The sequence below is a fragment of the Neopelma chrysocephalum genome, unplaced genomic scaffold (assembly GCF_003984885.1).
Source record: "Neopelma chrysocephalum unplaced genomic scaffold, ASM398488v2 Primary Assembly neopelma1_77, whole genome shotgun sequence".
NCBI classification, from domain to species: Eukaryota; Metazoa; Chordata; class Aves; order Passeriformes; family Pipridae; genus Neopelma; species Neopelma chrysocephalum.
In genome coordinates this window covers 1,809,003-1,825,842 of record NW_020897738.1, presented here as the reverse complement: position 1 = coordinate 1,825,842, position 16,840 = coordinate 1,809,003, and the positions used below count along the sequence as shown (strand labels likewise).

General features: G+C 49.5%; 1 protein-coding gene across 6 annotated transcripts; it reads right to left on the bottom strand.

The window, feature by feature from the left end:
• Positions 1 to 24: 24 nt before the first annotated feature.
• FOXN4 (forkhead box N4) lies at positions 25 to 16,533 on the bottom strand. 6 transcript variants are annotated; one of them, XM_027689328.1, is made up of 10 exons: positions 16,146 to 16,531; positions 15,020 to 15,220; positions 5,091 to 5,254; positions 4,155 to 4,270; positions 3,930 to 4,061; positions 3,652 to 3,779; positions 2,963 to 3,059; positions 2,676 to 2,883; positions 1,608 to 1,991; positions 25 to 1,040 (listed from the first exon to the last, which is right to left on the bottom strand). In XM_027689328.1, the coding sequence occupies exons 2-10, from the start codon at positions 15,100 to 15,102 to the stop codon at positions 790 to 792; spliced, it is 1,563 nt and encodes a 520-aa protein (XP_027545129.1). In that variant the 5' UTR covers positions 15,103 to 15,220; positions 16,146 to 16,531; the 3' UTR covers positions 25 to 789. The 6 variants fall into 6 exon arrangements, with proteins under 6 accessions (XP_027545129.1, XP_027545132.1, XP_027545130.1 ...); XM_027689331.1 differs by having other exon boundaries at positions 3,930 to 4,058; XM_027689329.1 differs by having other exon boundaries at positions 16,441 to 16,501.
• Between the last annotated feature and the right edge of the window lie 307 nt (positions 16,534 to 16,840).

Here is a 16,840-nt window from a genome sequence, read left to right as displayed (position 1 = left end):
TTTTCTCTTCATGACAATAAATATAAATAAATTTACAAATAGTAATACTGCCTAGCACAAGAATAGACAGAAGCACAATACACAAGACTATAAACAAATCTATTTCTTTTAAAAATCCTAAAAATAGGCATAATTCCTAAAATCTTCTAGCCAGTTTAATAGTTCAGTAGTACCACTTCCCTCAGGGGTGAGGACTTTGTTTTTTAAATCTAGATACAGCAGTTGTCTGCTATGGGGTTGAGTTTTCTTCTTTAGTATTTTTGCTCCTTTTTTCCTACCTCAGAACAATAAATTAACAACAGTTAAGTCAGAAAAGTGTTAGTGGTGCAAACATTTCCAGGGACTGGGTGAGGTCTTTGTTCAACAGCAACAGGGATTTGGCAAATTAAGAGAAAATGATTCACCAGGTGCATGATGAACCATCTTGGGCTCCACCTCGGTGCTGACCAGCCCATTGACTCTGTTGGCTTTTGTGAAGGTGGTGACCAACCAGCTCCACCAGATCACGGGGGAGATTAAATGTATTTCTCTTAACTGGGTTACTTTAAGCTCACTTCCATTCCAGTGAAAGTTCCTGCTGCCTGATGCCTTCCAGGTCCTTCTGGAGAGCTGACCAGCCCCCCAACACAAGTATCTGCACCCTTTCCTCAGGGTTGCCACAGTGGTTCTACCAGTCACAGTCTGATTTATTTTGGCCTCTCACGCTGTAAGTAGCCGACACATCCCAAGTGTCTGCAGGAGGAGCTCTCATTGCTTCCAGGTGTTGGGATCTGTGGAAGGGTGCAAAGCTCAGAGCAGAGGGATGGGTTTGTTGCCTTGGGGGGTCATGTACTGAGCAGCTGCCACGTTGTCCAGGGTGGTGTAGGTGGTGTAAAGGCCGGTGACCTGCAGGTCTGGGAAGGAGCGGTCGCTGCTGCTGGACACGGGTGTGAGGCCAGGGGTGCCCAGGTCGCAGTCGGAGAGGTGCAGAGGGGACGTGCTGAAGGCACCCAGGGTGTCCAGGCTGAAGCTCTCATCCTTCATCTCCTCCCAGATGTTACCTGGAAAGGATTAAATCCTGATCACAGCAGCACATCCGACACCCCTGGGAGCTGTGTGTAGGTCACCCTCTTCAAGGGTAACTAAAGGGCTTCACCCACTGCCAAGGCTGCTACCAGTATGGGGCAAGGGCAGCAAGTGTGTCTGTTCCCCACAAATCCTCTGGTTCCAGACCTTTCCAAGCAGCACCTATTTACCTGAGCTAACCACATGCCCAGGGACCACACCAGGCATTGCCATAAGCCAGGGAAGTTCTCCTTGCACACAAGGGGAACACCAAGGCACAAGCACAGCCCTGGTTTCCCGTGGGCAGTGAGATGTGGTGTCCCACATCCCTGCTGACATCTGCTGCAGTGCCTGCTCTGGAGCCAGAAAAGGGGTTTGCTGTCCTACCTGGCACAGGGACAAAATCCATCCTGGAAAGCCAAGGAAGTCACACGACAGGGACCAACACCCAGCACCAGTTATCAGCTCAGTCCCACCCCACCCCAGAGGACCCTGGCTGGATGTTCAGTGACTACCCAGCCACAGAACCCCCTCCCTGCCCTCCCCTGGGCCCTGTCCCTTACCTTGCAGTGCAAAGTCCATGATGCTGGGATCCAGGGCGTCCACCTCCGTGCTCATGTCCGCCGGCACGTTGGGGAATTCTGGAGGGGCCCGTCCCAGGGGGTGGTGGGGCAGGGGGCTGTGGCTCATGTCAGGCAGGGTGTGCAGGGGAGGTGTCTGCGCGGGGGCAGGAGAGTTTGGGGTGATGCGAGCCTGGGTCTGGAGCTGGTGGTGCAGGGGCAGGGACTGCAGGGACAGCGTCATGATGGGCTGAGGTTGGAGCTGGGACACGGGGATCCGGCCCTGGGCTGTGGCCATGTGGCTCAGGGGGGGCACCTCGGGCTCTGCCTGCTTGCTGGGCCGCCTGCAGCTCTCAGGTCTGTCGGTGATCAGCTTGTCCAGCTCCTCTGCACAGGCAATGCCCATTCCCAAGGAGGAAAAAAGACAGTTTAACCCATTTGTTGAAGCAGGGATGGGCCAAAGTGTTTCACAGGTTCCACACATTTCTGCCATAAAACTGACCTGGCAGTGTCTGTCACCAGATGAGACACAGCACAGGCTGAGACTGTGCAAGGAGCAAAGAAGGGCCATCTACTTCCTCACCCTCAGCCCTTACCCAAGTCCACTCCCACGGTTACCCCTGACTGAGCTAAAGGAATGATCACTAGACTTACACAGAGCAACCAAACTGCCCCAATGGCAGCTCACCCTCAGGTGCAGAACTAGATGCCCTCAGTAGGTCCCCTGCTCACAGGGACACTGAATTCTGCTTGTCTCTTAAAAAGGACTCATAAAAGTGATTCCTGACAGTTTCAGTGGCCCTTTAGCTTGTAAACAAATAAAACTAATTTATCACTGATTGTATGTTACTGATTTTGCAGCAAAAAACTCCAGCTGATTTTGTCAACACTGAGCTCCTGAAAGAAACCAGGTTTCTTTATAAATAAGAGTGAGAAAGGCTTAATAAAGGGAGGGTTTTGCAGAAGAACAGACAGGAAAATGTGACACTATAATCAGTAACACTGGAGGCAGTGGGACCCTCAGGGGAGGCCGTGGATGTTTGGGATGAGGCAGGGAGATAAAAGCCCTACCTGGGTTGGCCATGCTCCTGTGAATGGCAGCCAAGTCCTTCCTCTTCCACTTCTGCATCTCCTCCTCCATCTTGTCGATCTTGGCGGGGTTGAGGGCCCACAGACACCCTTTGCGGGAGGTGCCGCTCAGCTTGTTCTCCACCTTCTCAAAGCACTTGTTCAGGGACAGGTTGTGGCGCACGGAGTTCTTCCAGCCATCCGGGGCTGTCTGAAAGTGCAGGGGGTGTTAGACTAACCAGCCATGGATTTGGGATGCTGCACTTCCCCCCCTGGGGCTGCACAGGTACCTTGAAGTAGGGGAAGTGCTCCTTCATGAAGCTGTAGATCTCGCTCACGGGGAGGCTCCCGGTCTTGCTGTTCTTCAGAGCCATCGCGATCAAACAGCTGGGACAGGGAAAGACAGGGAAGAACTGAGCCATCATGGAATGAGTTGGGTTGGAAGGACCTTAAAGCTCATTTCATTCCATTCTCCTACCATGGGCAGGGACACCTTCCACTAGCCCAGGTTGCTCCAAGCCCCGTCCAACCAGCCTTGGATATTTCCAGGGATGGGGCAGCCACAGCTTCTCTGGGCAACCTGTGCCAGGGCCTCACCACCCTCACAGGGAACAATTTCTTCCTAACATCTCATCTAAATCTTCTCTCAGTTTAAAGCCATTGTCCCTTGTCCTGCCACTCCAGGCCTTCTCCTCGCCTAGCAACCTTGGACCCACCTCTCGAATCACAAACAGCTGATGATCCTGGGATTTCTGTTCTCAAGGGCTCAGAAGTCACCCTGTGATCCTCAGATTTACTCCTCTTGCTATTACTCCACCCTTATGCTGATATCCAGAACTAGTTTGCTTGTTCACACCTGGAGGGGCAGCTCCCACAGAACTCCTGGGTGGGTGATGGGATTCTTGTTCCCTCAAAAGGAATCAAACGCTCCCGTGGCACCACCCCTGCAGTGTTACAGCCATCCCTGCTCTCCACTCACCTGTATGAATAGATAGGCTTGGGATAATGCTTTGGATGCAGTTCCTGGGCAGAGTGAGGAGCCAGGCGTGGCTGGGAATAGTGTGGCTGTGTCCCATAGGATGTGTTGTAGATTCCTGCTGGGTTACACTGTGTGCAGGAGGAAAAGAAGGGAAATGTTGGATGCAAAATGACTGTGAGTATGTAGGTTCAGGGATATTTTATTGTGGGTTTTTTTAAATAGTTCTAGAAATTGTCTTGGCAGGTACTTCAGGACAGACAAGACACACATGGCAGTACCTGTTGGGTGTTCTGGGCCAGGGCAAACACCTGCTGGGAGTGAGGAGGAGGAGGAGGAGGAGGAGGAAAGAGTTGTTGCTGCGTTTGTAAACCAGGAGACAGTTGCCCACCCACGGCGTAGGGGCTCATCTGCTGAGAGAGACACACCAGTCGTGGCACCCCTGGATTCCCAGCACCTTTTCCTAAGAGGTGGGGCAATAATGGGCCATCAAGGCCTGCTCTTACATTTGGTCCATGTGTTGAAATAGAATTGAGGCCCAGGATTCCCTGGGGAAGGCTGGCCTGGACATGGATCATTGCTCCAGGAGCTCCTGTCGAGTGCAGGGTGTTTGTCACAGGACCTGTGTGGAGAGAGCGAAGGCAAGGAATGTTCACATGGAAGTACTTCAGGAGAGAGAGCTGACACTGATGTTTAATGGATGCAGTTGAATACAGCCAGGCTCTGGAGTGGATAATCACACCTCTCTGCCTTTCCATCCCCACAGAACCCAGAGCATTTCACAGCTTGCAAAGGTCACATCAGCTGCTTCTAAAACTCGTTACGCAGGGAGTGAAAGGTGTCAGCTGTGTAACAGTCCATGGAGAGGTTACAGACACTGTGTCTTACAAAAGAAAAACAATATATTCAGCACTGTCTTTCCTCCAGGAGGATTTGTGCTCCAAGGCAGGTGGGATGATGCTGCAGGGAACAAGAGTGTTTACCTAAAGGATGTTCACAAAGGAAAGAAAGGAGTTCAGTGAACTCAGGCTGTAAATCTGCATGAAGCAAAGAGGGGTGAGGTAAATCAAGTGCTCTTGGTTTTATCTGTGTTGAAACAAGGCAGAAGCACTAATTACCTAATTCCAAAGCTGTTGAAAACCTCTAAACCCCAAGTCTGAAATACCTTGGCTTGAGTTCACCCAACAAGGCACCAGCAACTGCACTGAGCAGAAATTCCCATGGGATCCAGGGATCTGCTGTCAGTGCTGGGGCTTTACCTCTTGGAAAGAAGGAAGGGGATCATCAGTGTCCTTATGAGAAGCCCACAGACTTCAGGTCCTTGGGCAGGAAGCAAAATGTAAAGCACTTAAAAGGAATCAACTGAGGGAGTCTGTGGGGTGAGAGAGAGGCAGGGGCAGGTTGTGGTGTTAAGGAGCAATTATTCCCAATCCCAACGTTACCTGGCTGCTGGAGCATGGCATTCTGGGCCCCAAGGCAGAAATCCATCCTCCCACTGGCCATCTGCTGTAACCTGGGCACATCCACAGACGTCAGCCAGGACAGGGACTGTAGGTCCCCAGGGAGCTCATCCTCGCTCAGCTGGGATGGGTCGGAAGCCAAGAGCCTGCAGAGCAGCAGGGAAGGTTATTGGGAGCAGGGATGGTGCTGCACTGCCCCTGGAAAGGGGGGAGATGGCTGGGATGCCACAGCTCATGTGGGTCAGTGGGAAAACGCATCAGGCTGGTTTCCCAGCTGGTTACTGACGCCCTTCACCTGATCCCGTGTTCCTTTGTACAGTTGGAAACATTTTGGTGAAGAAAACTTCCCATGGGTTATTTATAGGGGAAGAAGGCCCAGGAACCCAGAGAGAAACTGGTTGGAAGCAAGCCTAAAGCTGATTTGTTATTGTCACATTTGTCAGAAATTTGCATTTGTTTGGCTTTGATGTAGCTGAAATCTGTCAGGAATTTTAAACTGATAATTTCGTATTATCCCTGAAATCCAGTAGCCAACCAGCCTTGGAAGGACTTTTGTGGCCAGGTCCTGGGATTTACCCAGCTGCTGCATCCCATCAGTAGGGATGGATCAGCAGAGCTGCTGCATTACAGAACTTTGTAGAATGAACTGGTGATCTCTTCCATTCAGATACATGAAGTAATTGACACTCAACAAAAAATTTTGAGGCAGTTTTTGGCATCCTAAAGGCCCAGAATGAAGGGGATGTGACTGAACACCCCATAACTGCCAGAATGCCTTTGGCAGCAAACCCAAGGCACAGCAATGACAGGCTGCTTTTGGTTTAAAGCTCTGGTTTTGCCATATTCTGCACCCTCCACCTCACCTGTTTTGCTTTGCTTCTGGTAGAGCCCGTGGTACAAAAGGGGTATATTGGGACACATTTACAGTACTCAAAAATTCCTATGTGGTCCAAACTCCCGTTAAAGTCACTAAAAGAACTATTGCAAGTGAAAGACTAAATTAATTTATTTGTGTGGAACAGTATTATAGGAGTCATTGGTACCTCGAGGAGCAAAGCAGTAATTAGGACATGTCAGGAAGTTGTCATTAGACACCCAGAGTAAATACAAAGGGATTCACATTCAGGGAAACATCTTTATCTTTCAGAATAACACAATTTAGTTGGCTGTAGTTGATTTTGCTTTCAAAACCAAGGCTTTAAAGAGCTCTCAGAGCGTATTAAACAGCTGCATGGTGCTGATCTGTGTTTGTTGCCAAACGATGCTGCAGAAGCCTTAAATAAATCTGGTCTCTTGCTGAAGCATCTTTTATGTTTTACACGACTCTAAATCAGCTTAAAAGAACAAGGCAGAACTTCAGTGCCTGCCTGCCCTGGAGCTTTCAGCTCCTCTAGTCAGGAATTCCAGAAATACCTATCAAAGCTCCCTAAACTGTTATCTGGGAGATCTTTAAAGCAGAATGTGATTTGTTTGTAAAAGCAGAATGTGATTTGTTTGTAAAAACATTTTGAAAAGAGGGAAAAAATCAACACAGGACCAGGAGCCAAAACCTCAAACCCTAGCCAAAAACCCCATCTTCCAATCTCTCTGCCAGCCTGCCCCGTTTCTTTCTCCTACTGTAGTTATCGGGCAATAATTAGCATTGCCATGGTTACGCTGTTCAGTTATTTTGTGAGGCCTGGGACTTAAATCCAGAAAAAGACCATCAGGTGACGGCTGTGCTGGCGGAGATTGGCTGGATTGGAAGAAAACAAGAGCATTAAATGATTTGAAAACTGGGCAGGCTCATGTCGTTTGCAACAGTTGGGCGCATTCAAGGGGAGCCGATAACCCATTGTGCGCCCAACGACCGCTGCCCGTGGCACGTGGCCCCCATTGTTTTGGGGATTCTTGCTTAATTGTTTCCCCCCACCCCCCCTCCTCCTTTTTCCAAACTTCCCATTAATCTGCCCGAGTGACGGCGGACACACAACTCCCCCCCGCTGCCATCTGGCACCCGGGCCCTGCCGGGGCTCCCGGGCACGGCAGAGCCGCAGCAGGTCCGGGGTCAGCGCCCACCGCGCACTCCTCCTGTCCCGGGGGGCTCAGCCCCGGCTGGATGCTGGAAAACAAAGGCTTCTCCTCGCCCTCACCCTGGATGCACCAGCGCGGGGCTCTTCCGAGCAGGAGAAATACCCCTGGATCGGCTGGATGTCATGGGGAGCTGGAATTACCACTGTCCCACTTGCCCCTGAGCACCAGCATCCTCACCGTCCTCTCACACAAACCCTGTGGATCCAATATCCTTGTGGATATCAATAAAAGTTAGTATCACAGTCACTAGGTTCTATTTTATGCAGATACAAAGATGCAGAAATATATAATACCTAGACAAGTGTCTCTTTTTCCAAGTCAAGGATCTTCCCTTCTCTCGTTCTCTTCCCTTCCCTCGTTCTCTTCCCTTCCCTTTCCCCTCTGAACACATCACAGTTGTTTGCATTTGAGTTTACAGGTTTTTTTAAAACCGCCTCTGGTTGTTCACTTACACTTTTTTTTTAATGGATTTGCTAGTTATCAGAATAACTTTCAATTAATAATGGGAAAAAGTATATGTAATTAGAATATAAAATATTGCATGACATCCCTGCAGGGTCCCCTAGCAGGGGGTTGGAACTGGATGGTCTTTAAAGTCCCTTTGAACTCAAATCATTCTGTGACTCCGTGATTCCATGATTTGATGATTCTATGATTTCACATTTAAGGATTATTCTTCAGGCTGTCTTGAACACCAATATTGAATTTTCACATATCTTAAAGAAGGTGAAGCTTTTAAAATATTCCCATATGAAGTGTTTTAAAAGCCCAGATATTCCGCAGCATAAACCAGCTTATCTCCCAGGACACAGACTCAATGTGTGTCGTGCTTTTGGTGAAAAATGCTAATTAACTGCAAAAAAAGAGAGCAGAGCACTGGAATACCCAACAGGAATATTGTAGGGTTCAATCTTTCCAGCCTGGAAAAATTCCCTGTGCCAAGACACCTACAGATCCACGGGTACATATCGGAATACCGTGTGTGCTTTGCTTCTGTTCACCTCTACCACCCTTTTAACCTCAGGTTGGAGGGTAAACTCCGGGAGAATAAACTCCAGGAGTCAGAGCTCCTGCCTCTGGCCGGGTGCTCACAGCCCCTGGCACAATGGGGCACTGTGGTAAAGCAGCCACGGCCTTTCAGGGCATGTAAATGAGATAAATAGCGATGGGCTGTAATTAATTCACGATTCTGAGCCGTCCCCGATGCATTCCCGGGGAATGGGGCTCCTGGAACAGCCACGGACCTACCAAACCCCTCTGGAGGGGAGGTTACAGTCCCACAAATGTGTTGCAAACACGATGTTGTTTTTAAAGGTGTGGCGAAATTCTGCAACTCTACTTTTCCCCCTCTGCTTTCAGCTCTCTGCAGAAAACCCCCTCCTGCTTCTGTCCTAGAAAGGCACCTGCACTGATGAGAATCCACAGGGTGCTGAGGATTCAATTCCCTGTTCTCTGTGAATCCAAGGATACTGATCCATGGATATTCCTGTGAAAAGGGCCTGGAGAGTGGGGGGTGTGACACAGAAATGCTCTGTGGTAGTCATAGTTTTTGCTGTCTGCTCTAGAATTATGTGCCCAAAATATTTATCTCGTATGGGTAATGTTGGATGAGGAACAATATCCTTTGCAATGAAACCCCCTTCCAGATGTGACCCTTCCTGCCTGCTGTCACAGAGAGATTGGGCTCCTGCACTGGTTGCACACCTGGCAAAGTTCCCCAGAGCTTCAGCAGCACAAAATCCTCAGTTACAGGCACCTAAAGGTATCTTTACCTTTTTTCTCCCCCATCAAGTGCATCCTACTGGCACAACAGCTGGATAAACGGAATTAAAGTCATTCATGGCCTGACCTTGCAGGAATCTGAATCAACATCAGAGCTGAGTGTGAGTCTGTACTTGTGAGTCTGACTTCCCCACCTTTCCTCAGACTGAGCTGTTCCAGGGAGCTGGATCTGAGTTGGTTCATCACCACAGAAACCCCTGTCAGGTGAACTATCCACTTCCACATTGCAAATTCCGTGGGAGGGTGAACTGCTCACTGGAGACTAAAAGGACCATCCCCTCAACAACCAAGAGTGTGGTGGCAACTCATCATCACCTCCGTTCTAAACAAAGTCAGCCCAAAACACTGAGGCTGCATTTGGCATATTCAACTTCATCCACAGTTTTGAGTTGTCTGTCTCTCACTCAACAGCCATTTTTTATTCTCATTTCCAGCACTGAGCTCTTTGCCTGTGCTTGGGCAATACAACAGTTCAACAATCAGGAGCAACTGAGGCAATAGATTCTTAATTACTGTTTGCTGTGGTTTATCCAGTGAGTGACAACTGGGCAGGAAGAGTTCTGAGAAAACCTCTTCTGGAAGTGGTGATGAGAAGCTGTTTTCCTTTGTCTGGGATCATGCAAGGCCCTCAGAACAAGCACAGAGATTTCTCATACGTAAGACAAGGAAAATATTTGGGTTTTGACTCTTGAGTTATGTCCAGGTGAGAAATGTTCTCCATTTTTTTTAAGGAGTCAGCTTTGCCACCTCCCTTTGCTTCTCACTCCATCTGCTCTCCTCCATTTACCTTCCTCTCTTCCAGCTGCTTTGCCTCACCCCAGGTTCTTTTTTCCATCCTCAAAACCACCTGCCCTCTCCCTGTTTCTGCACCAGCTCCTCTCCTGCTTCAGCAGCAGGTCCCACGTCTGCCTTTGGCCTGCCATTCCTCTCTGAAGGCACAACACACATCCAGTCCCAAACCACCAGCCCGCCCTTCTTCAAGATCCTTATTTCTGGCCTTGCTGGAAGTAAAAACAGAAATTAAACAGCTTTCCAGAGACAAACAGAAAGTCCCTCCTCACCTACAACTCAAGAGACTTTGGATTATCGGAACCAAAACTAGTGAGGAAAAAGCAAGTAATGTGATTAACCTGTCAGGTGTTGCTGTTCTTCTCTTGCACCATGATTCAGAAGAGAATTCTCCAAAACCCTCCTGCAAAGGCACTGAGCAGCAACAGAGCAGGTACAGCTGTGCCCCTGGAGCCTTTTATGCATCTCAGCTCCGTGTTTCACAACCCTGATTACACCATTTGGATGAAGGGAAAGTGAATTACAAGTGACCTCTGTGATTTCCTTAAGCCCAAGAGGAAGTTTGGAGAAATGGCACCACTAAACTCCCAACCACTCACTCCCTGCTGTGCTTTAACCACCCCCAGGTTGGGATTTGCCAAAGTAGGATCTGCCTCTGAAATCTGTTTGTTTAAAAAAACCCAAACTAAACAAACCAAACCCCAAACCTGTGACTAATGTCAAAACAAGCTTCTCTTTGCTGTAAAAATGTGCTGAAGTACCAGGTGCTACAGGAATGTTTTACATTCATTCCAGGAGGGTTGTCTACCTGGGAAGATACTTTTTCCTTGAACTTTGCTGCCTATTAGCACTGGAACCTTGTTGTTTACTCCAGTGTAAAGGGAATATAAATTACACTACCTGTTGCTGTGCAGTGTGGTAAGAACCATCTCAATTACTCACTGCCCCGGTGATGCAGCAGCTCTGCTGAGGTGCATAGGAGATCTTGAAATGCATGCAGTGAGCCTCTAAAATGCTGGAAAAGTCCAAATTCCTTTCTCTTCCCCTGTTTTGAACATGAGGACAAGCTCCATTTCAGAGGTATGAGATGAAATCATTCTGGCCTCACTGGGGGCAAAGGAACCTGAGCTGTGCTGGGTCCCACCAGCCCTTCCCAGCTCTGCCTCCCCACAGGACAATTTGAGAAGCAAAGCCCCAATTTTTATTCCTCCAGATTAGCACATTTCAGAGCTGCAGAGGAAACTTGCACTAATCCACTTAAATCAATCCACTTGGACTGATTCCTTGGAGGTTTCTCACATTTTTCTGAAAAAATGAAGCCACAACTGGGATGAAATTCCTGCAACACATCGAGCCATTATCTCACTCCCTGCCAGACACCCGGGGTGTCACAGCAATGGACAGTGATGTTTTCTTCAGGAACAGTTATGGAGGGGTTAGTTATACATTTGTAACCTTTGGTGTACAGCTGTGTCCTCTGTGCACACTCCCAGATGCCATCCACCTGTCCATCCATCCACCTGTCCATCCATCCATCCACCCACATCCCTCCCACCATCCCTCCATAGCCTGAAGGTAAAACTTGCTCCCCAGAAGCCAAAGTGCAAAAGCAGCTGTGAGAGAACCCCTTAGCAGAGCTCAAATGTGCTCTGTGTGCCATAAAGATAAAATTTGCCACCTTTTCCATCACTGGAATGTGGCACTTCTGGAATTTTTGGGATATAGCAGCCCCGTGTTCATACATCTATGCCTCTTAATCTGATTTTACACTAAACTATGCAAGAATAAAGTAATTACAACAAAAATTTATCAGACTATCTAATGAGCTAATGAATAGAGACCAATTATTTAAAAACCAAAGAGACAATTAAAATGAAGGACAATATAGTCTACTAATATGTCATATTATTAATGATTGATTAACACCTTTTGATCAAAAATATATCTATTTAAAACTTAATTCCTGTTTAATGTGTAAAAAGTGCATTGCAAGTCCTTAAAAATGCTACATAAGGCTTCTGTCAACTGGAAATACATAATAACATAAAAAATAGAAACGTGGTCCTTCCACAAAATATTGAGCTGCAAAACATGAAATTAGTTTATCTGGTTGGTCCAGGGCTGGCTTCACATCCTAAGTAATGTTATTTCTTCAAATAGTATTAAACATTTTGGGTATTTCTTTCAAAATATAGACACCACATTTTTATAGACTGATGATTTCATTCCTTAAATTTGGGTTTCCACATATGCCAAATGATCCAAGGCAAAATACTCCTTGTCTCCCTTCTAATGGCCTGGGTTTCATGTCATGAATTTATTATATAGTATGTGATAAACCACACACAACTGTACCTAGCTGGGAGTGGGATGGGCCCAGAGAAATATTTGCTGCATTTGAAAATGTTGATTTAGGATGACACTGAGCCTTTCCATGGGGGAGAACTTTGGTTTGTGAGTGTTTTTCAGCCTTAGTCCAGGCCCGCCTGGGGCTTCTGTCGCTCAAGCTCTGCATATTAAACCTCACTCTGCGCTTGCACCCCCACAGCACATCTTTTATTTCTCTCATTCTGGTCATTTATATTAAATCACATTTTAAAATCAGAATTATAGCTTCCAGATTTCAGTTAAAAATATTGCCCAAATACTGCAGTGTTCAGGAGCTGGAGAACCTGGATTCCCAGAGAGCAGCCCATGGAAGACCCTGAGAACAGCCTTGAATTGGCTCCTATAATTTACACAGCTCTGTGCAGAAACAACCACGAGCCACCACTGCACAGTAAACTTGGAGTAAAACTTTTGATTTAAAATTGAAATATTGACACTAAAACATGTTAAATTATTATTAACAAGGAAAAAGTGTTAAGGGTTAAAAAATTCCAGTGTGCTACAATTCTCTACTTTTACTCCCTGAATGGGAATAAAACAGAATCATTAGAAGTATTTGTCACTACTGTGATGATGGAAATACTGAACGTGGGGGTATTTTCTGCAGGAAAGTAAGAGAGGCATTTGCCAGTATAAAGAATTACTTTGCACTGGCAGCCAGGCAGTGACAGTGCTATAAAAACAGGCAGCAGAGAAGATACGATGGCCCTGGAAAAATCATCCCTGTGCTGTTTTATATCCCACAGCTGCACTAGCAGAGGAGATATTTGCCTAAAATCATTTCACTGTGGTGCAAACACTCCCAGGACTCTGCTCAGCGGCCGAAAGCAGTTTAAGTCTCATCACTACTCTGAGCTACTTCAAATTTACTATGGACACTTTGGATGCACAGAATTCAAAGATCTGCTAAAATCACAGACTTTTTAATCTCATTTATCCTAAAAAAAAAAATTTTAAATCCCACAGTTTCCAACTGGAAGCAGAAGCTGCTGCAGACTGGGGGTGTTTAGGGTTTGGTCCCCTCCCTCTCCCGCGTTTCCTCCGGCACTCGCAGGAAAAGCCGGGGCTCCCCCGAGTCCAACTGTCCCATTGAAAGATTCCAAGTGAGACAGAAGAGTATTCTCAGCACAGCCCCAGCCTCCCACTCGCTAATTGGAGGCCAGTCCCCATTTTGTGGAGCCTTGATGCTCCCCCATGGAGAACTCGGGACTGTGGGTTCCAGCCCCGGACTGTGGTGACAGCAGGAGAGTAAACAGAGCTGATAGAATTTGACAGGTCTATTCTTTGCTTAAAATCATTCAGTCTAAAAGATTTGCTTTTACATAATCCAAAGTGTTTTCTCATGAAGTAGGACAAATACTGCTCTGCATTTATGGTGCAGTGCAGATTTTATGCATTTTTATCAGAATTGGCCACTATTAAACGAGGTCAAATAATTTATTTTAAAGCCGTATTAAAGAAACCACAAGTGGGTTAAAAACTTTAGACAACTGGGATCTGTGAGTTCCAAATGTTTCACAAAGCAGTTTTTAAAAGCAGTTGATTTGTGAGTAAAAGAAAATTGCAATTCCTTTACTGTAGTAAGAAAAATTCTATCTTTCTCCCCCAAAAAGACAGATTTTTCTGCGGCTATGACTGAAATAGTTCTCCCTATAAAAAGGGTCTTTGTTAAGGTGGTGAGTTCTGCAGGGCACTGAAGATGCAGACTTAAATCCAAGTCCCCACCAGCCCCTCTCATCCACACCCTTCATTAAATCCTGAATAATTTCTTTACAAATATTTACGTAGCCAAGAAAAATGCCCAGAGCAAACAGTGCCTCCGTAAACAGCAAAACAGCTCCACAAACCTTTTTCCACAGAGGCTCCAGGGACTATAACAAATCACTTGTTGAGCTGCAAGAGGCTGCGCTGCAGCGTTTGCATTTTGAATAGAGGGAGGCTGAGAGAAAAATACCTGCACCCGAGAAATGGGTACAAACCCCCAAGGCTGGGAGGAGAGAGTCTCTCACTCTTTATTTTAAAGCAAGAAATTAATTTCTTTTTATTTTTTTCCCCTGGATCGTGTCCTGTATTTCTGTATTTCTTGGAGCTTTGCATCATGTGACAAGATGTAACCTAACATAACCCAGGGCTCTGTAACTCATGCAGAACTCTCCTGTGACTCCTAACAATACTTTTTAAATGATAAATGGAAGCCTAGTGGCAAAGGTAAATTAAATTATCAAAGGCTCTTGGCAAATCCAGGTTTGTTCCCACCACTATTAAAAGACCTTTGACATATCAGTGCTTTGGAGGGCTACACAAGTACTTGTTTTAATTAAAATCTCTTCTAGTGCCTATTGCACTTATTGAGGCTCTCCACGGCTGCTCCATAACAATGCAAAAAGTGATCTGAAACGGAACTTTTCAATAATTATTATTTAACAAGAATATCCTTCTCTGGCAACGCTTGTGCAGGAGAAAGAGTTTTAAAGGAAGGTCAGCCCTCCTTTTAAGGCGGCCCTCCTTCAGCACCTCCTTTGGAGGTGTGTATATCAAATATAGGTTGGTATCAAAATCAGAGAATCATAGAATTACAGAAGGTTGGAAAAGACCTCCAAGATTGTCAAGTCCAACCTCCATCTGAATCCCACTCTGCCCACTGTACCACATTGTGAATCTTTCAAACAGAAATGCTTTTACATAAGGAATGCATTGTAACCAGTCATCAGCTTAGAAATCTTATTTTGAGTGGAGAAATAATGAGATAATTTTTAAGAAGAAGAAAAATGGATTTCTACATGCTAAAGGGATTTTTTTGGGGAAATAAGGAGGAAACAACAGGGGTTAGCAGGATGTGACAGTGCAGGGGTCACTTTGGAAACGGAGAAGTGCCTCACCTGTACTCCTGGGAAGGGTGGTGGTTTTGCCCTGAGTTCCTAATGATTCCTGACATTATGGCCGGGATATCACTCTCTATCATCTCCTTGGGCAGCAGCAGGCAGGGTCAGCAGCAGTAGCTATCCAGCACTTCAGCAGCGGCGGGAGGCACCGGGGCACGGCCCGGCCGGGGACCGGCACCGCCACGTGCACTGGTGGTACTGGGAAAGGCAGGAGAACATCTCACGGGGGATAATCCCGGCTCAGAGCGGGACCGCCGAGGGAGGGACAGCCACGGGCAGGGGCTGTGGGTCCCGGGAGCACCGGGAGCAGGGAGCGCTCCCGCCTCGGGACCGCTCTTATCCCCCAGGCAGCATCCGCCGCCGCCGCGTTTTGGAAGCCCGAGCTGCGGGAGCTGCAGCGGTTCCGGCGCGCCCCGGCGATGGGGTGAACTGGGGAACCCCGGCCCCGCTGCCCCGGCGATGGAGCGATCCCGGGAGAATCCCAGCCCCGCTGCCTGGGGATGGAGAGAGTCCGGTGTTCCCTAGTCCCGCTGCCCCAGGGATGGGGTGAGCCGGGGTTTCCCAGCCCCTATGCTCCGGGAATGAGGCGGGAGCCCGGGTGAACCCCAGCCCCGTTGCCCCAGGAACGAGGGAAACAGCGGGACCCCAGCCCCGCTGCTCCAGGAACGGAGGGGGATCCCGGGGGATCTCCAACCCCGCTGTCCCAGGGATGGAGTGAGCCGGGGGTCCCCGTCACCACTGCCCCGGACATGGAGGGGGAACCCGGGGTTTCCCAGCCTCACTGACCCGAGGGTGGAGCGATCCCGGACAACCCCATCCCGCTGCCCGGGGATAGAAAGAGCCCGGGTGATCTCAGCCCTACTGCCCTGGGGGTAGAGGGGGAGCCCAGGGGACTCAGCCCCGCTGCCCCAGGGATGGAGGAGGATCCCGTGGCTCTTCAACCCCGCTGCCCGCGGGATGGAGCGACCCCGGGAGAACCCCATCCCGCTGCCCGGCGATGGAAAGATCCCGGGTGATCCCAGCCCCGCTGCCCGGAGATGGAGAGAGCCCGATGTTCCCCCTCCCCGCCGCGCCGCGCCGACCCCCCGCGCCCCGGGCCGGGCGCTGCCGCTGCTGCACGAACCTGCGGGCGGGGGGCCCGGCGGGGTCTGATCTGGGGCCCGGCGGGGTCTGATCTCGGGCCCGGCGGGGCCGCGCTCCGGCCCCGGTTTAAATTTCCCTCTCCGGAGCTGTCCAGCCCGAGCATGCGCGGCCCGGCCCGGGGTCAGCGCCGGGGCAGCGCGGGCAGGGCCGGCCCCGCGCCCGCCGCTCCCGCACCGCCCCCGCACGGCCCGGGAGGGGCCGCGGTGGGGTGGGATGGGGTGGGCGGGCGTGTCGAGGGGGAGCAGGGCAAATAAACGGGAAAAAACCCAACTAACCCAACTCCGGGCAACTTTGCGGAGGGACGAGGGGGAGGGACCCACCGGCTCAAACGGGCACCGGGCGGGAGGGGAGGGGGGGCGGCTCGGGGGGGCCGGTGCGCGGTGGGCGCTGCCCGATGGCCGAACGCGGTGGCCGTTGCCCGGTGCCCGTTTCGCGGTGCCCGGTGCTCTGTGCCCGGTGTGCGGAGCCCGGTGCTCGGCGCCCAGTGCCCGCTACCCTGTGTCCGGTTCCCGGAGGCCGGTGCCCGGAGCCCGGAGCCTGCTGCCCGGTACCCTGGGCCCTTTGCCCGGTGCCCGGTGGCCGCAGCCCCGCTCGGCGCCGCGGGAGCGGAGCGGAGGCAGCGCCCGGACGCGCTTCTCCCCTCCCGCCGCCGGTCTCGCTCCGGGATGGCCGCGG